This window comes from Cydia splendana, chromosome 26, assembly GCF_910591565.1.
Source record: "Cydia splendana chromosome 26, ilCydSple1.2, whole genome shotgun sequence".
Lineage (NCBI taxonomy): Eukaryota > Metazoa > Arthropoda > Insecta > Lepidoptera > Tortricidae > Cydia > Cydia splendana.
In genome coordinates, this window is record NC_085985.1 from 9,349,045 (window position 1) to 9,370,471 (window position 21,427).

The 21,427-nt window shown below is 38.8% G+C and overlaps 2 protein-coding genes across 2 annotated transcripts in view; one reads left to right on the forward strand and one right to left on the reverse strand.

Moving 5' to 3' along the window:
* LOC134803438 (double-stranded RNA-specific editase Adar) overlaps nucleotides 1-4,743 on the forward strand; it is a 59,779-nt gene extending 55,036 nt beyond the window's left edge. Inside the window, exons 20-21 of the mRNA XM_063776256.1 lie at nucleotides 1,658-1,747; nucleotides 4,384-4,743. Coding sequence (XP_063632326.1) covers nucleotides 1,658-1,747; nucleotides 4,384-4,512 — 219 coding nt within the window. The 3' untranslated portion in view covers nucleotides 4,513-4,743. The remainder of the gene's footprint in view (nucleotides 1-1,657; nucleotides 1,748-4,383) is intronic.
* Nucleotides 4,744-15,557: 10,814 nt separating this feature from the next.
* Nucleotides 15,558-21,427, reverse strand: part of LOC134803585 (uncharacterized) — a 44,372-nt gene continuing 38,502 nt past the window's right edge. The window contains exons 12-13 of the mRNA XM_063776386.1: nucleotides 21,131-21,271; nucleotides 15,558-15,925 (exon numbers count right to left, since the gene is read on the reverse strand). Of these exons, the coding sequence (XP_063632456.1) occupies nucleotides 15,792-15,925; nucleotides 21,131-21,271 (275 nt within the window). The 3' untranslated portion in view covers nucleotides 15,558-15,791. The remainder of the gene's footprint in view (nucleotides 15,926-21,130; nucleotides 21,272-21,427) is intronic.

Here is a 21,427-nt window from a genome sequence, read left to right on the forward strand (position 1 = left end):
AAACTTGAGAGCGGGCAGCCGTCACTTCTGTGCAAGCGGAGCATGTTCGCGCGCTGGCAGTATCTTGTCAAACGGCTACCTTTGCTGCCTCAGGTAATACACACACACACACACACACACAACAAACGCTACGACGGGTAAACTTGAGAGCGGGCAGCCGTCACTTCTGTGCAAGCGGAGCATGTTCGCGCGCTGGCAGTATCTTGTCAAACGGCTACCTTTGCTGCCTCAGGTAATACACACACACACACACACACAACAAACGCTACGACGGGTAAACTTGAGAGCGGGCAGCCGTCACTTCTGTGCAAGCAGAGCATGTTCGCGCGCTGGCAGTATCTTGTCAAACGGCTACCTTTGCTGCCTCAGGTAAGGGTAGAAAACGATAAACACACACACACGCACTCACAACATACACACACACACAACACACATACACAGTTTGTCAATAAAGTGTTTCTATTCTATACCGAGATAGGGCCACCACACACTTACGTCTCCCGAGCTCCGTCTAGTCAACTCTATGGCCGCTGCACGACGCAACGTTGGCCCAACTGCGATGCGATTTTTCCATAGCGCAGGCTAGATGCCGACGCTCAAAAGACGCTAGTGTAAGGTGGCCGTAAAATCATCAGGATTGAAAATGCTAGTGTTTCTGAGTTGAAAGAACCCAAAAACACCAGGATCTGTGAGAATCAGGTTTTCAATATTTATTTTAGAAAACGCCCATCTCACATTGAGCCCAGAACCCACTCGTGGTCCAGGACCCGAACAGGACCTCCTGGCGTAGACCAGCAGACCCCAGATGTTGTATGAGTGAATTGCAAAAAAATTGTACGGAAGCTGTGATCAGTCTTAACTTAATTGATTCATTTGTGTCGCGAAAATTAACTATGTAAATTGTACTGTACTTAATTCGTACACATACAGGGTGATTTCGGGGTCGTGATCCAGAACCACTTTTTCTGACTCTGTAAATGATCCACATTATCATATGGTAGTATTTGATTAAAAGATAATTACTTGAATTATTCTTATTTTTCAAGTAAAATTAATGTTATACTAAGTAATTATGGTCACCCTATGACTTTTGACATACGCTGTATGGAAAGCGACAAGACGTCACATTGAGTAGGGTCACCAAATTGTATGCAAAAATGTTTTTTCCTACTTGTCATCTGGAAAATAATCATCATTATTGGCGATAAACAATAATTAACAACATCATTAGGCTCATCTTTGGATTCTGTATGATGTCTGGCTCTCTTGCTCCACGACCCCGAAATCACCCTGTATAAGTCTATAGCATACGCTTACACACATTCATGCATCTACCTTAAATAGAAATGGCTTAACTTTCATAACACAATGGAATCAATTAACTTTATACTAATTACAGGTGGTATGTACAATTTTTTTGCAATTCACTCGTATAGCGAAGCTAAACTCTGTCCAGCATACCCTGACTCTTAAGGGGCCCATAGATTATCAGTTCGCCGGACGATATCAGCCTGTCAGTTGTTCGGAACTGTCACGTTTTGTAACTGATAGGCTGATATCGTCCGGTGAACTGGTAATCTGTGGGCCCCTTTATTCTATCCTACCCGACACTCCGAACAGCATCTCACATTGAGCTCAGATCCCACTCATGTTTCAGGATCCCAACGGCACGGACCCCACGCCGCTGCCGCCAGATGTTGACCAGCTGTTGTATAACGAGGCCAAGCAACTGTGTCCCGCTTACCAGGTAAATATTAACCCATTTATAACTTCTGAAAACACATAATAAATAATAATAATAATTATTATTATTTGTTAATCCCTTTTGGATTTCACGGGCCTATAAATCCCGGTCTTTTGATAGGCTTGCGTGGGGACATAGATCCAACACGTAGAGGCCCTTGGAGAGTTTTAATGTCATGTAGAACGCCTGCTGGAACCCGTTCACAAGTGCATTAATAGACACCCATGAACAGGTCTCAGCGGGCATTGCGACTACTGTAGAAAAAGTGAACAGTATACTGGTCTATGGATTGAAGTTTGGGTGGACAATGAGACTGAGACTTATTATTATTATAACTTCTGAAATTATAGTATGAATTATCTCAGATGACTTTTTCGGGCTCGGGCCCTAATCCGTTAAACAAAAGCCTTTTCACCTCAGCAGCTCGAACAAGGGTACTTTGCTTCTTAAAAACAGTGAGCAAAATGCGATTTTGCTCACTGAGTGAGACAAAATGACATTCAAGTGACCTTTATAGTCAAATGTCATTTCAACATGCGGGGTCTAATACAAGTTCGATATACTTGGGTTCTATTATCTCTGTCCCTCTAGGTATGTTCTCATTGCTTAGGGTGAAAATTTTTGTGTACTACACGAGATCAAAGTTATTTACATCTCGTGCGCTTTTGAATCCCTTACTACGCTCAAGATTCTAAATTAGATTCACTCGCTACGCTCGTGAATCTTTCGCTTGCACGGGACTCAAAATAAGCACTCGAAGATATATCAAACTTTGATCTCTTGTTGTACAAATAACTATTGTTTCTTTTAAGAGCGGTCTACAGCACGTGCCAAAGCAACCATGTCGTTTAAAAAGCAACTATCGTGTTAGTATTAAGGTTCAAATTCATGTGACAGCTCATTCCGAAGAACAATCAGGGTGGTCTTGTTTTTGGAGATAACAAAACGTGTTATCTTCGAATGGGCTGTTCATGAATTTGAACCATATAATTAGAATGGTAAATTTGCTTTTTAAACGGACTTGTCCCCGTTCATTATGACGGTGCATTAAGCAGTAAGCAATGTAACCACTGCACAAAGGAAATAATACCTTTTTCTCAAAAATGGACGGCAAAGTCGACTTTGCCGTTTAAAAAATAGGTTGCGAAGCGCGTAGTTTATGGTCAGTCAAAAATTAAAAAAGTTAAAAACATTGCAGTCTCGATTTTGGGACTGCAATGTTGCATACAAATTCCATTATTTGTCGAGTTCCAAACTTTTTAAAAGTTGAAATGGCCATATCAAATGAAGGCACAGGCCCATTAAACAGCCAAACAGATGATTAGTACCGCGACTATTTAGCTGTCTCAAATAAATTGGCGTATTTTCGGCAGAAAAATACACTTCTATTTTTTTATTAAAAAAATAAAAAGGCGGCAAAGCTAACTTTTTCAATTGTTTCTACTTTTTTTCTGTGAAAATATATACGTAAGAAAGTTGCTTTTGTAAAATATTTCTATGATATTTATATTTCTTGCACCATTTTTGAGAAAAGCACTATATATGACTCGGCTGGAAGGCTACTTGCTGGCTTCGGATTCAATTAAACGGACTCCCAAGGTCGTCCGTTTAAAACGAATCCTCAGCCTGCAAGTAGCTACTTCCGAGCCTCGACAATAATGTACTATTGTTTAGAAGATTAGGGCCCGAGCCCGAAAAAATCACCTGAGATAATTCATACTATACACACATTATAGTAAATATTAGAGAGTGTACCGTCAAAAGATCCTCAGTTGAACTTTTTTCTTCCCAACAGTCAAAGGCGCAAACTTATAGTCGTTATAGATCGTCGCTTTACTACCTTGTTGATTTCACATTTTTAATATGGTCCATATTTTTTACGCTCTTTTGTCAGGTAAACCTGATGTATGTGAGTATAGCGGCGGGTTAAACAAGTTTGTCAGTAGCAAAAATTTTTTATGGGATGATTACCTTTCGCGCCTACATTTTTTTAATTTGCCGCTTTTTTTCTACTGATCGAAATGACTTGACACACTATAGTTACAACTATTACAAGATATCATACAAAGATACTATTATTAAAATTTAATTACGTAGCGCCCGACACGGCGATCCTGACTGTCTACGTCCTCGCGTGCAACAGATAAATAGAATACTCTTTATAGGCACACCTCAGTAAAAGATACAGCTTAAAGAAAAATAATCGATTAAAGGTAGAGGCAGACAACAGGCGGTCTTATCGCTAAAGAGCGGTCTCTTCCAGACAACAATACACCAGAACTTCTTCTTCCCCACGTTATCCCGGCATTTTGCCAAGGCTCATGGGAGCCTGGGGTCCGCTTGACAACTAATCCCATGATTTGACGTAGGCGCTAGTTTTTACGAAAGCGACTGCCATCTGACCTTCCAACCCTGAGGGGAAACTAGGCCTTATTGGGATTAGCCCGGTTTCCTCACAATGTTTTCCTTCACCGAACTGGCAAATATTTGATATTTCGTACATTAGTTCCGAAAAACTCATTGGTAAGAGCCGGGGTTTGAACCCGCGACCTCCGAATTGAAAGTCGCACGCTCTTGCCACTAAGGCACCAGCGCAACTATACACCAGAAAAGGTTATTCAAACTCAATGTTCTCTTAGGTGGCAAAGGAGCGTCTAATCGAAGCCTTCGACAAGGCCAAGCTCGGCCGCTGGATCAAGAAGCCGATAGAACAGGACCAGTTCGTCTGCGAGATACGCGACGCCGCGCCGGACGCCCTGTTCGCCTAGACCGGCGCTTCCCAAGGTAGCGCCGTGCAGCCGAGGGGGGGTCAGCTGACAGGTAAAACGGGAGATGGAAACAGTCAAGGTAGTGAATTAAATGAGGCAGGTAGGGACGAATACGGTTTAGGTAGTGACAAAAACGGTGTAGGTAGAAGTAGAAATTATGCAGGTAGCGATAAAAATGATGTTGGTAGGGGTGGAAATAATGGAGAAATGAAAAACGACCAAGGTATTGATGTAGGTAGGCAAAAAGGTCCAAGTAGGAATGTGACTGATCAAAGTTACATAAATTATGAATGGGACATAAATGGTCAAGGCAGGGAGAGAAACGACCTACGTAGAATTCCAATTAATCCAAGTACATCAAATCGAGCTAGCTATTATTTAGAAAGAATAATTTATAAAAGGGTTAATTTGGTTGAAAAGGATAATGAAAGAAGTACATGTTTTTACACAGAGAGCGAGGACGATTGTCGTGAGGTTAAAAGTGGTCCTGTAGGTGAAAAAAGATTAGGGGCGAGCAATATTGACGAAAATAAAACGACAATTGCAAACAATAGTCCCATATCCGGACTATTAATTAAAAGTTATTGGGAACAGAGAATAAATGAATATCGTGCCAGAAATATGATTGAAAATAATACTCAAAACGTACTTCACGTACAAAATTATTCAAAACAAGACAATCAGGTAACTGAGAATCATTTTCAAAAGCGAGATAGTACATATGGAAAGGAATGTAACATGGAGGTCGACAGGAAAATTAATTCAAGTAAAAATGCAAATGCACAAAATACTATACAAAATCATAATGAAAGTAGTCTTAAAATCTCTCGTCTTGATAAATTCAGACAGTTAGGAAGACGAGCTGCTTACAGAAACGAAGATATATCCATTGTCCAACTACGTCAACCGAAAATAAATGATAACAGATTAAAAAACGATAATTGGGATTCACATAGGACCTACGAAGAAATAACAATTAAAAGCACGCGACAACCTAAATTAAATAATAATGTGAATGCTATAAATAGCAATGATAACAATGCTTCAGGTTGGAACTTACCTCAACCTATTGAAAAGACGAAAGATTTAAGAAGTGTCAAGTTGCGTCAACCCAGGATGAATGATTTGAACGCTAAAAACGACAGTAATAATTCGCGCGATCATCATTGGGATCCATTCTTAGATGATAATGAAGTAGGTGAAATAATTGGAAATCTGCGACGACCTAAATTAAACAATAAATATATCGATAAAAATGACAATGACAAAGATTTAACAATTGCCAAACTCGGTCAACCAACGGTATATGACATGAACGCTAAATACGGTACTAATGATTTTCAACATTGGAAATCACATGGATCTATTGACGAAATAAATGTTAGTTATAATGTGCCACATACACTGAATGTAACTAAACGCGAACCTAATGAAACTGTATTTAGAAATAAAACTAGACATAATGAGAACGCTATTTTCGTCGGTGGATTTGATAAAATAAAGGATCAACTATCCGAAAACGATATGAACAGGTTGACAGCAAAAGTTAAAGAGCTTCAAATAGACAAAGAAAATAGTTTACTGCCTAATGATGTTAAAAATGACACTTGTTTTGAAAGATACAGTTCTACAAAATGTAGAAACGTATTTAATGATAGCACTAATGATTTAGGCGAAGTTGCTAGAAATAACCTAAATACAAATAATTGGAATCCGTATAGATCTGCAGAAGATGGGGAGAATACTGATGTAGATATGACACAAAATGATTATAATACTGGGTTACACTCGAATATGTTGAAGCGATTGTGGGCGTTACGGAAAGGCAGAAAATGATTGTTCGCATAAATATGTATTAGGTACTGCTAAGTTACCTAGAATAGGCACATTTTTTTAATCCGTACAATAGGGTATTTGATTGTATTTAAAATAAATTATTTTGCACGATGCATGACATAAAGCACCAGAAGATGAATAGAGAAACGTAGACAGCAGAAATTTCTCTTGAAACAGCAACGTTTCATAATGTAAACAAACAAGATGGCTGTCATTCACGATCCACAGTCCACAGATAAAACACAGATGATTCGCGATTTTGGAATTATTCGAAAACAGTGTTGCTAACCTGCGACTTTTCAAATTTGCCGCGTTTTGCTGACTAGATTTGCTTGACCAAGTACATATAATCATTTATTTCGCCTATATGTTACATTATTTTTGTTATTTTGTCTGAATTTCTACATCAATTTATTATTTACTACCTGAATGGATCAAAAACTTTTGTAAGTTGTGCGTTTCTCCTGCTAGACATGTCAAAACCTTACTTCTTTAACGTTGTGTGATGAATGCCTTAAAGTACAGTCGCCTGCAATAATATGTTACACAACGAAGGCCGCAATAATATCTGACACGATCTTATTTGTAGAGGATAAGAGCGTGTCACATATTATTGCAGGTGACTGTACAACGCAATATACTACTGCCTTGACTGTACAAATACTCCGAAATATACTCTAGTGGTAATTTCGCTGATCGCCTATATAAATATGTATGTCTGTATGTCTCGCTGCACTGCGCTATATATAGGATGTGACCAATCTAGACGGTAGGGCTACACTTACGCGCAATAACAACTACACATCTCACGCTCCACTCATATGTGAACGGCTACCGAAAAGGACTATGCGTCTAAATGGCCCCAATACCAACAGAGTTGAGAATTAGGTCATTAGATAGGTATTTCTATTTACTTCATTTCGTTGTATGGGCACCACGCAGAATTCCGTTGCAGGACTGAGATATTGGTATTTTAGTCAAAATGTCGTCGCCCTAACCAAACCAAACAAACCAAACCATTCGCCGCGCTCGCCCGGCGGTGCGCAAACATCTACCCTGCACCAATTATTTACTTACTAGGACTCTATTGCCTATGTAATAAGGGTGACGAAAATTTGACTGAAATACCAATATCTCAGTTCTGCAATGGAATTCCGCTTGGTGACCATATAACGAAATGAAGTACATAAAAATACCTATCTAATGACCTAACTCTCATTTCTGTTGGTTATTGGTCCAGACTCCATACAAAGTTGACCATGGTCCTTTCGAAATTCGAGATTATCTTCATTTCTAACTTACTGTAAGAGTGATAGTGATGGATACGTAAAGTGTATTCATCCTTACGTGTATTATCATGTAAAATTGTAAACAAACGTAACGTTAAATTGTCATTCCAACAACACGATTCATAGACAATCTAGACATCGTAATGTCAGATGTTTTTGAGGTAATCTGTTCGTTACTGCGATTATTGATGAAAATCTTATTGGAAATGATATTTTTCAGTGGTTATTTGGTTGATTTCAATACTTTGTGAGTTTCTTTAATATAAGTATACAATAACATTTTTAGTGGTGATTATCGTGTAATTCCAGAGAAAAGTGTGATAATGTCATCGAGAAGTGTTTGTTTACATGATAGGACAAGTAAGAGTGAAAACACTTTACATAAATTTAGATTTTCGTGGTTTGCGTTAGGCATTGGTTAATCATTTTAGTGTGTATTTTTAAAAAATATCAAATTACTGCAATTACTGGCTTAGTTAAGAAAAAAATTGATTGACCTTATTCCAAAAATATGTATGCACTGTAGATGTGTCTTTGTTACAAATAATGCATAAGTACATGTAAATTGTATATTAGCGCGTGGAAGTATGCATGTAACTCTTAGTTCTTTTCTTTATTTTACCTATTAACCTTTTCGACGCCGTGTCAAACACAAAAGCTGTCACTCGGACGCCACGTCACCGAAGTGACAAAACTGAAATTGAACTTTTTGCATATGCACGTAGGTCTATGTTGCTCTGTGGTTTGTGACTGATTAATCAGTCTTTGGCGTTGGACCTGCGGTGCGGATATATCCGTCATTGGCGTCCAAAAGGTTAATCTTTGTGTATGTACACTTCTACGTCTAAAAATTTCGATACAGACGGACAAAGTGCCAAAACTATGTATACACGACCTTATGGCCCATATGCTTAGAGGATATTACCAAATGGAGACGCCTTGTCTGTTTTCGGTACAAAACAGTCTGCCGAATTTTGCGGGGGAGGGGCACGTCAAATGTATACGTAACGTAAAAATAGCCATGTCAGATAAACGTCAGTACATACAATGTATGACCATTGGCCGCCTATTTTCGAGAGAGGGAAACGCTTGTTAATCGATACTCCGTTTGGTTATATTAAAGAGAATAGAGTCTATAGAGTTTTTAGACGACCGGTCTGGCCTAGTGGGTAGTGACCCTGCCTGTGGAGCCGATGGTCCTGGGTTCGAATCCCAGTAAGGGCATTTATTTGTGTGATGACACAGATATTTGTTCTTGAGTCATGGTTGTTTTCTATGTATTTAAGTAATTATATTATATATATATCGTTGTCTGAGTACCCTCAACACAAGCCTTCTTGAGCTTACTGGCGGACTTGGTCAATCTGTGTAAGAATGTCCTATAATATTTATTTAATTATTTATTTTATTTATAGAGACGGATTGTCAAAGTAAATTATGTAGCCACTGTTTAACGCCATCTTTCGACAGAATATTAAAACTGTTAGAACGCCATTTGACTTTGATCCGTACTCTTACTTACTCGACTATATGCCAAAGGTATGGTGCAATGTTTTCGAGCGATGGCGCCATAACCTGCAGTCTATGCTCGAGTAGATGGCGTTAATATTAATATTTAACAAGTTAACACATATCAGTGAAATAATAAGGATCAAAGTCAAATGGCGTTCAAACAGTGTTACTCTTCTGTCGAAAGATGGCAGCAAATGAACTGTAGCTACATAATTTACCATGACAGTAACTCTCTACTTCGAATTCTCTTTCGTTATATCCTCTAAGCCCATATGTTAAGACATTTCCATAATATATGCCATATACATATTATTGGCACTTTGTCCGTATCGATATTTTTAGACGTGACTGTATATGCGGACCTTCTCATATAAGTGTAATCGTTTAAAAAAATAATCCTGTCATGTCATATAAAAAATTAATTTTCATTCATAATTGTCAATTAGAAAAAGGTACCAAAGAGGTAATTTTGTAAGTGGTATAAATAAGTTTTTCTAGTGTAAGGATGTCGATGTATTAGTAGGTACTACGTGATCACTCCATACATCAGTGTTGGTACCAAAACGACTATTATTTTCATAGTCGACATCTAGCATCGAGTAGCGGAATCATCAGTACTGCTACTTGACAATAGATGTTGCAACGACAGAAAAGTCTAATGCTCAACAATTTTCAGCTAATATTATAACCGGATTAACCGGAACTCTATTTTCAACGACTTCTGCTTTTAATATTAGCTGTAAATTGTTGTTCAATACAATTTTCATGAGTCGCGACACTAGAGAATTCTAGTATCGAGTAACGGTTCTGATAATTCCGCTACTCGATGCTAGATGTCGACTGCGAAAATAATAGTCGTTTTGGTACCAAAACTGATGTCTCTATTCACTCGAAGCACTCTATTACTATATTTCTCTATGGTTTCGGTAAGAAAACTGATGTATACTTACCACTCTTACTTTACTTATATTACTCTTATCTATGGTATTGGCAAAGTGAGTAACTAGATAGTCATTTCATTTTCAAACTACTATTAGTTTTCAATTTAGTTACAACAAAATTCTGGTACCTCCATCTAAAATCTAAATCATCATATTTTGTCTTAGGGGCTGTCCATAAATTACGTCATCGATTTTTGACGATTTTTGACCCCCCCTATAATCATCCAAAAATCATGCTTAAATGACCCCATTTCCTCCTACTTCATGCTACCGTCATCCGATGTCCAGACCCCCCCCCCCCTAATTTGAAATGACGTAATTTATGAATAGCCCCTTATTGGATATGTACAGTCGAAAGATATGTTTACATTTTTCGCCTTATTACAAAGGCATAAGTTGCTAAAGTGTAACCATATATTTGACGTCGACTGTACAAACAGCCACACTCCTATCTTAACCTTACACCGGTGGACCTTATTACAAAAGGAATGAGTCCACCGATGTACAGTTAACAGTGTGGACGATGGTACGAGTGCATTTTGTGAATTATACCACAATACGATTTTGTGTTTTATTCTCTCATTGTTAACCCTTTGAACGCCAGACGGCGCATCCATTTGCCGTGCCACTGACGCCACGGGGGTAATGTTTAGTTTTGTGAATAAATAATGCCAACCTAAAAGTGGGCTGTTTTTCGGTAGATTTTCATCAAAAAACGATCGACGTCAAATGCCGACTTTGGCGTCGTTGTCACGATTTTGCGTTGACGTCAATTGCCGTCTGTGGCGTTCAAAAGGTTAAGTCTACTAGTATTGGTAAGTGCTATTAGTCTACTCTAGAAACTGAAAACGGTGAAAAATTGAGATTTTTAGCAGTAGTAACTATATTTTTCACCGTTTTCAGTTTCTCGAGCATAGGCCGTTTTTTTAGCATTAGAAAAAAGGTAAACAATCTTGATGTGTTTTTTAATTGAAATACACTTTTTAAAAATAAGTCACGGCAAATATGTAACAATTATGAATCTAATACGATCATTTACATTCATCTGCTTTCATAAGTAATAGTTACTGATTTTTAAAACGCGTTTTTCAATTAAAAGACATGTCAAGATCGCTTACCTTCTTTCTAATGCTAAAAAAAACGACTATAGAGTATATGTTTCTAGGAGTAAAATAATCACTCAGTATTGTTACCAGTGAGTAAATGCACAATTCTTAAAATAAGGTCTTATGTTAGACTACCTAATGTTAGAAACTTTACTTTTAACAAGTATTTGTCTGTTTAGCGCCACTTGCACTAACCCGGGGTTAACCGCTTAAACCTGAAGTTACCATGGTTACCAGTGCAATTTGACGTTGGGTTAACAGTCTAACCGCTTAACCCCGGGTTAATGGGATGGTGCAAGTGGCCCTTAGTCTGTTAATTAAAAATGAAACAACGTTTTGGCAGGATGTTTTATTAATAATAAAGTTAATTTTACAGGTAACGATGTATTTTTATTTCATAACATAACTGTACAATAACATTAGTAGAATATAATATTAAAATTATCTTAATATCACTGATTTGTAGCAATAACCAATAACGAATGTAAAGTAACCCGCCAATAAATTTGGCCAAAACCACAATAAATAATAGTACTACCGTACAGAAAGGACACTTCCTACAAAACCGAAGTTTCACAGCAATTCAGGGACGAATCATGCTGTCCCTTTCTAATATATGGCACTATCCCTTTCGGCTATTTAGGGTTGTCAAAATTCAAGTCATTATCTTGTTTGTCGTGCACGCAAAAAGAAGTCAAGTGGTGCCAACCCTAATAATTGCTCGGAGCAATGCTGAGCCGAACGGTGCCGAGTTTGCCCGAAAGGAGAAGTGTCACCCCACTGCCATAAGTGGCCATAACTATAAACATATATTATTTGACCGACCGTTAGCGAAGGTCTCCATTTCAGATTGGCAAAAATGCTTTCGTATATCTAAAACGGAACTCCGGTCGCATTTTAACCGATTCTCGTTTACAACATGTTTATATTTTCATAGTACGTATTAATTTATCTACCAAATTATTTCAAGTATAGTAAGGTAAACGTACTGGTGCTCGACGCGGTCCCAGTACATGTCATCTTGAAACAAGTCATTGTCAATAGAGGTGACAGCAAGGTGTCATCTATTGGGCATTAGCATGTCGAGCACTAGTACGTGCACCTTATGCACTGCAAAAAGCTTTCCAAAAATATATTAGAGTTAGGCCATGCTTCTGTCATAATTTCATAGAAGTTTGACGTTTATTAACACTTCCACACTCTGTGTTATCAATGATGCAGAGTTAGCTTAGCCTGACTGTATCGGGTATAACATTGAGATATTTGATGACATACTTGCTATGGAATGATATATTAATAAGGGCGCGTTTACACATAGGCTTTGAAAACCAGTGTAAACGCACCTTTAATATTGCGTAAATAAAATAAAAACAATATTAGAGAGAGTATCAGACATAGTAGAATATAAATGTCTGCCGGCCTAGCCAAGGTTACAATCGCTATCGCTTCGACAACGAAAAGCATTGTGTCTCTCTATCACTCTTCCATATTAGTGTGACAGTGACGATACATAAGTTACATAACGCATTAACCGGTTTGTTGCGTCTTCCATTTTCGAAAACTTTTGGCTGTGGCGGGGAAAAATTATTTCACATGACACGACAGGCGTGCCTTACGCCATAGAATATGATGGCACGCCTGTCGTGTCATACGCCACACGTTAAAAACATTGATGACACGCCTGTCGTGCCATCCGCACCGAAACGGTTAAGAGCCCATCAACTAGGCACTAGGCAACATAAAAACTAGTTTGATGTATTAAAAAGGTACTTAAATACAAAATACAGTACGTAGCGGGCCCCTTTTTTAAACACCTATCGTCAAATTTAAATAATCACGATTATTAAGCAGTGGCGCTAGTGTGCACGTTGATGGGCTCTTAACCTTTTCGACGCCGTGTCAAACACAAAAGCTGTCACTCGGACGCCACGTCACCGAAGTGTCAAAACTGAAATTGAACTTTATGCATATGCACTTAGGTCTATGTTGCTCTGTGGTCTGTGACCGATTAATCCGTCTTTGGCCCAGCGGTGCGGATATATCGGTCATTGGCGTCCAAAAGTTTACGATAACTGAAAATTCACAAGCCGGACCAGGAATATATGATCACGCGCCATGTTGCGGAATTTCTCTGGAACTAATTTTTTCATAGTATACTGAACTGTCCTATACATGAGAATAACAGCGCCCTCTTCACAATAATCATATATGTGATGTTACCTATGAAAAGGGACCTTATTGTCAGTGGCGCTTACGCCATTATTAACGACGCTCCGATATAAATACAATGCCGCGTGACGCTGTGCGGCGTAAGCGCCATCGACAATAAGGTCCCTTTTCATAGATAATGCCCCATATTACTGGTCAGGCCTGTTCAGTACATAAGGGTGGTATTCCATCTGTCCAATATTTTGGTCCAATGTCATTCCCTTTCACTTTCTCATAGCAAAATATGAGAAATTGGACAGATGGATTTAAATTAAATTTAAATTAAATTTATTTCATCATTTCAAAAGCTTGGAAGTCAATTTATGAATATTGTTTGGGAGACCTCCTGGATCGAGGAATTAAGCATCCCATCTGCCTCTGCCACGTCGTCTTGGTACCACGTGCGCGGCCCCTGAGCTCTACACCTCCGCTCAGCTTCTAGCCTTCTCGGGGAAACCAGCCTGACACCCCGCAGCGTCTGAGGAAGGTTTTCATCCTGAGGTCGGTCCTTTCCATGTTTTAATTTTGTAGGGCATCAGCACCAGCTGTAAAGTGTAGAGTGAATTTAAAACTATGAGCAACCATTAAAGTAGCATAAAGACTTTTGAAAATCCTGGTACATCGAATTTAGAGTTACGATAATTTAGTTCTTAAATAAGTAGAATTCTGTGTGAAGCTTTATTCTGGACCTATTAAGCGGCCCCGCCGTCCACTGAGCTAAGTTCTACCATTAGGTGTCGTCAAATCAAGTTAGAGGTTCACACAGAGGTCATAAGTTTAGATTAAGCCACTAACATTGCATAGGCAAGATTTTAGTAATAAATAAAGTTCCTTATATATAAATTTGTTCGCTTTTTATCTCCCAAGATAGGTTCCTCCAGCAAGCAATTTTTGACACCACATTTTTACTAGTTAAGTTAATTTTATTTTCTGTGCTAACGTGCTATGCTTTGTTGAACAAGCCGGAGCTTTGTAATCTTATTTACCTTTAAAAATAGCACGTTTCACTGGCCACCCTGAAAATTTATTAATTAAAATTTTAGGGGGCGCCATAAGCCTTCAGTAAGAAGTGCATATACTTGTAAAAATTCGACCTATGCCGCTGTGGCCCGGTGGCCGAATGGCTCAGGCTGCCGCGATAGCAGAGGACGCTGGTTCGATTCCAGCCTGGGGCACTGGAGGGCTTGGTCACTTTTTCTTAGTATATGACATTTATGAAAATTTACTGTTCTGAATTAAGCCCGTCACAGACGGAACGATAAATATTACAACTGCATCTTTTTTACTGATACACTAGAAAGTGATTCTAGTATAGTAGATTTTAGATATTCCATCTGCCCAATATCTTGGTCCAGTATATTTGCGTTTCACATTTTGCTTAATAAGCTGGAATACCTTAAGACAAAAAGAATTTTTCTTAAATGTTAAAACTGCCCTCCTAAGCCGAATAGCGGTATCTCAAAAACAAATACAAAAAACAAATATAAATTTTCTGATAAAGACTGTAAGTTAGGTTGCATTATTATTAGGGTTCCGTACCCAAAGGGTAAGAACGGGACCCTATTACTAAGACTCCGCTGTCCGTCCGTCCGTCTGTCACCAGGCTGTACTCATGAAAGTCATGAACCGTGATACCTAGGCAGTTGAAATTTTCACATATGATGTATTTCTGTCGCCGCTATAACAACAAATACTAAAAAGTACGGAACGCTCGGTGGGCGAGTCCGACTCGCACTTGTTCGGTTTTTTTTTTATTTGAGATACAGCTAATTGGCTTAGCAGGGCAGAAAAGTAGTCTTAACTTTACACGCTTATCACCAACGTAACACAGCCACATTGTGGCACTTTTATGGCATTTATTTTACAACTATTCTCAAAATAGCACTTTTATTTAAAATAATTGTTTTACTCCACTGTTTTTCTTAGAGGATAACTTTACATGTTCATTTATTCTAGTTGTGGTCTACAATAATTAAGTTTAAGTTTTTTGGCGTGTTCAATTAGTATTTGGCCGTTTCTATTGCCCATTAGATGTATGAGCGCTTTGAGTTCCGTAGTAGAGAATGTAGTGTCGTCTGGAGAGCTTGCAGATTTCCCAGTGACTTGTCATAGACATACATCGCATTGTAAACATAAACACTATGCAACCCGTTCCGAAATGTTAGACGGGTAGTTCAGCTATTGCCCGCTAGATGGAGTTGATTCCCGCACTTTTCTAAAGCGGCGTGTATGAGCGCTTTGAGCTCCGTGTATAGAATGCAGTGGCGGCTCGAGGGCTGGCAGATTTCCCAGTGATTTGTTATGGACATATATCGCATAGTAAACGTAAACATCATGCAACCACCGAAATGTAGACGGGTAGTTCAGGTATTCGCCGCTAGATAGCGTTACTTCCCGCACTTTTCTAAAGCGGCGTGTATGAGCGCTTTAAGTTCCGTGTAGAGAATGCAATGGCGGCTCGAGGGCTTGCAGATTTCGCGGTGGTCCACCGAAACGCCGCATAACGCGCCTATACCGGCATCTGAAAATAAAAATTGTTTAGGCTACTATAAAAGGTACATATAATGTAAGTCGGTATAAGCATAGAGTAATATAAGTACCTAAAGATAGAGTGGTCAGTTTTCTTACCAAAACGCGAGTTATTTCGTAGTCGACATCTAGCGTCAAGTAGCGGAATTTATCAGTACTGCTAGATGACAATAGATGGGACGGGATAAGTGGATGACTAAAGGATGACTCACGCTAGACCGGGCCGGAGCTTCCGGCGCTTCGTTTTCAATGGAAAGTACCACGTGATCACCGATCAGCCGTCATAGAAAATGTCATGTCGGACGCCTCGGCCCGGTCTAGCGTGAGTCATCCTTAAAAGTCACTTTTATTTAATGAAAACTGTGTATTTTCACTAAAATACTTAATTAATACAGAGCGATATTAACCGTGAGAGATTTTGACAAAGAATAGATTGAGTGAGTCGGTGAATGGTTACAGGAATACCATTCGGTCATATATATGGTTGCGTCACAGAATAAGTAAATAGTATACTACCGTACAGAAGAAGGGACGTCAAGTTGTGTCAACCCTAATTATCGCTCGGAGCAATGCTGAGCCGAGCGGAGCCGAGTTTGGCCGAAGTGAGGAGTGTCTCCCCCCCATATAACCATTCCAGTCGCAGAATCACAAAGTGGTAACTAAATGTCAGATGTGTCGTAACAGAGTCCACACAATGTGTCTAGAATTGTTTCGAAACAAAGTGTCGTCGCCGTGTCTACACTTTTCCGTAACAAGGTGTCGACACATTTGTGTGCACTTTGCGTGCGGTTTGCGACTAAATCTGACAGCAAATTTGTGACAGCAAATGTCAATATAAAATACCTCTTGAAAACCAAGGTTTGTCAAACTACTATTAGTGTCTCGTGTGCTCGTAATTCTAGTAAGTCATCATGGGCAATGCAAATGATAATAATCGACCGAAACCATATAAACACCCAACACCCGTCAACCTTTTTACAGAAAAGTTTTTAAAGAAATTCAATAAGCTACTTAGGTCAGGCAACGAATGCTCCAAAAGTTGTAGAGGGAAATGCTCGGAACACAATTTTTGACTCCGTAACTCGGTTTGACAAGTTAGGAGGTGAACATATCAAAAGTCCCCGGCCGTAGCCCTTGAGCGGGGGGGAGAGAGGGGGCTTTGAAGGTCCCATTTTCCCGTTTTTCGATTATATCTCGGAAACTATGCATCTCAGCGACATGGCCACTTATACAAAATGAAAGTTAATTTAATTTGTTACAAGTTTATTCAGTCAATTTTTTCGATATGTTGAATAGTTTTTGAGATATCCGCTCTTGAAAGTTTATTTAGGGCTCTCAATTTTATCTTGATATATCTATATCAGTGAAGGTGCTAGGCCGTGTTTGGTATCGTTTTCGTATAAATCTGGGGTGCTGAATCCATTTAAGATATCACATTGACACCATTCCACATAATAAAAATAAATCTTTTTAGGGTTCCGTACCTCAAAAGGAAAAAACAGAACCCTTATAGGATCACTCGTGCGTCTGTATGTATGTCCGTCTGAATACACAAAATAGTTCTTTACCTATAGATGACAGGAAAACCTTTTAGAAATGTGCAGTCAAGCGCGAGTCGGACTTAATGTACGGAACCCTTAATACGCGAGTCCGACTCGCACTTGGCCGGTTTTTTTGAAACTCTTCTTGACGCTTAACCGCTGAACCGATTTCGTTGAAATTTGGTATAGAAATAGTTTGCGTCCCGGAACAGGACATAGGATAGATCTTATAACCAAAATCATCTTTTGAAGGTGTGAAAAGTGGCGTGGAAATTTGTACGGGAAATCAATAACCGCTGAACCGATTTATATGAAATTTGGGATGGTCTACATCTTTGATTTAGTTAAAAATGATGAAAAAACATGACTTCAAACCTTAACTTAAACAGTATTAACTTCAAGAAGTCAATTCTGAATTCCCCCCTACACCTCATTTCACACCTTTAAAGGATGATTTTTGAGATAACTTATTATATCCTGTCTCGGGACTCAAAATATATGTGTACCAAATTTAAATTAAAACTGTTCAGCAGTTTAAGCGTGAAGAGGAGTTTAAAAGAAAGTATTTTAATAAGTTTATATGTTTTTACTTCGGAATGGTGTCAATGTGATACCTTAACTAAATTTGGTACTGGCGAATTTATACGAAAACGATACCAAAACATGGCCTCGTAGCTTTACTGTTGTAGAAGTCAAAATTAAATTGAGAGCCCTAAATTCTTTTTACTTGGCCAAACTTGTGTAGAAGGAAAAGGTAAAATAAAAGTCTTCGGCAGGAATATAAGACACAAATATATTTTTTTTTGCGTTACTATTTCATTCATCAAATATAAACATACCTTGATTATACTATTCTAGTGAGATCCTCATAGATAAACAAAAACATTTACTTAAAAAATTACAAGGTCGAAATGTCACGGAACTTGTGAGAGTAATATGTGAAAAATATAAACTTTTATGACAAAAAAAATCTGGACACAATTTAAGAATCACCCAATTGCGTCGAGGAATCATCTGTATTTTTGCTTGTTTCATTACCTCCTCGCTTCTTTTTTGTCCTTTGTATTCTGTAGCAATTTGTTAGATCTGAAAATAAAGATAACTTGCGTCGTCACGGATGTCGATTTATAGGTTTTAGGGAGTGCAGAATTCGAAAACGATGATCATTTTATAATCCAAGATGGCGGCTACGTATTTTGTCATAAAAGTGGAATCCAAAATAGTCATCATTTTCGAAATCTGCGCCCCCTAAAACCTATAAAACGACATCCATGACGACTTTTATGACATAGTGCATTGCCGCCATTTTTAAATTGAAAATGTTATCATTTTCGAAATCTGTGCCCCCCAAAACCTATAAAACGACACCCATGACGACTTTTATGACATAGTGCATGGCCGCCATTATGGATTTTAAAATGGTCATCATTTTCGAAAGCGGGGCCCCCTAAAACCTATAAAACGACATACATGATGACTTTTATGACATAGTGCATGGCCGCCATCTTGGAATCCAAAATGGTCATCATTTTCGAAATCTGCGCCCCCTAAAACCTATAAAACGACACCCATGACGACTTTTATGACATAGTGCATGGCCGCCATTTTGGAATCCAAAATGGTTATCATTTTCTAAATCTGCGCCCCCCAAAACCTATAAAACGACACCTATGACGACTTTTATGACATAGTGCATGGCCGCCATTTTGGATTTCAAAATGGTCATCATTTTCTAAATCGGGGCCCCCTAAAACCTATAAAACGACATCCATGACGACTTTTATGACATAGTGCATGGCCGCCATCTTGGAATCCAAAATGGTTATCATTTTCGAAATCTGCGCCCCCTAAAACCTATAAAACGACACCCATTACGACTTTTATGGCATAGTGCATGGCCGCCATTTTGGATTCCAAAATGGTCATCATTTTCAAAATTGAGCCCCCCTAAAACGTATAAAACGACATCCATGACGACTTTTATGACACAGTGCATGGCCGCCATTTCGGATTCCAAAATGGTCATTATTTTCGAAATCGGCACTCCCTAAAACCTATATATCGACACCCATCTCGACTTTTATGACAAAGTGTTTTGCTACCATCTGCATGCAAGACATTTCTATTATTTTTACGTACAAAAATGGCCCCCTGTCAACTTTCAATCGAGATTTAATCGATAATTTATTCGATTAATATTCAGATTAATTCAATTTCAATCTATGTTAGGTCGACTAAACTAATCGCGATTAAAATTTGAGAATTAACTTTTTTTATTCCATTAATTAGTCGAATAAACAGTTAATCGATTAATGCCCATCTCTGACCACGGCATTTTTACACTTTGAGAATATCTGAAAACAAATCAACACAAGGAGCCATTTTGCAAATCCAGTAACATACCAGTAACTTTGTTATTACTTTTGACAGCGCGTGTCATGTGTCAACACAGAGTCGACACAAAGTCGAAACATTGCAACTACTTTGTGACTGCAATATTTCTCAGCCTTAAACCATATTTATACATCATAATTAACAAGTTTCGTAGTATGTAAAGCGTTATTTCTGTTATTTAAGTATAGTATACGCATCGAAGTACTAAAAATGCTTCAAATAATATAGTTATGAACACAGGCACTGAGAAGTAAACAATTTCATTTCCGGCTAAACTAAAACAATGTGGTGGCGCGTTGATTATATTACACTTAGTTTATCAAATCACTCGAGCAGTTTAATTCCCCATAATAATTTAAGTCATATTGTAATATAAATGCAAACAATATATAATTACGTCTTGTAATCCGTTTTAGAGATGGCGTATTAATGTCACTTATTTTTATTTAACTATTTTTCCATCTGACAGTTTCCATTTGACAGGAACAAAATGAACGAATGAACGAATGATTTTGGCATAAAGTAGTCGCAAACCCGAAACAATGTGTGCACACGGCGACCACACTTTATGTCACTTTGTGTCATGTGTCGACCCTTCCCCATTTCTGGTAACTGTGTCGACACGGCGACGACTCTGCGACTGGAATTGTGACCGAAACAGACGGTGTCGACACAAGATGTGTCAACACCGCGTCGTAACGGCGACTGGAAATGGTTGTATGGGCCACTGGTTCAGCATTGCTCCGAGCAACTATTAGGGTTGGCACCACTTGACTTCCTTATGCGTGTACGACCACACATAAGATAATCACTTGAATGTTGACAACCCTAAATAGCCGAAAGGGATAGTGCCATATATTAGAAAGGGATATCATGATTCGACCCTGAACCGCTGTCAAACTTCGGTTTTGTAGGAAGTGTCCTTTCTGTACGGTAGTACTATTTATTATTTATTCTGTGGCTGAGCCGAGCGGAGCCGAGTTTGGCCGACGTCAGGAGTGGTTGAACCCCAGGTTGCGTTCAGCAGGGGCCCGATTTTTGAATTTCGATCGTTCGATTTCGTCACTCGAAAATCGGTGGAAAACGGCGAAATGCTAATTTTGGAAATACGAACGATAGAAACTGGGAATCTATTGGTATTGACCACTCGTTTTCAATTCTATTACTAGAATTTAAATCCCTAGTAGTGGAGATATTATTGAACGAAATACACGAAATTAGCGGTCGAATTTCAAAAATCGGCCCTCAGGAACAGATCATACCAGCAGAGTCGGTGCTGACTATTCTAAGCCAGAGCACGGCCATGAGTGTCCGCGCCGTCTCCACCAGGCTGCGCACGCGCGCCGGCGCCGCCGCCGCCGCGCGCAGCCAGCGCAAGTGCAGCGAGGACACCAGCGAACAGTCTGCCGATACAATAAGGCAAAAATTTCAATTTTGGTACAAGCTTTTATCGCTGACTGTACTTTTCTTTCAACAGACAACTAATACTTATCGAGACAATATGGTATTAATCTGTATTTAAAATAAATTATTTTACAGTTACACCATGCATGAAATAA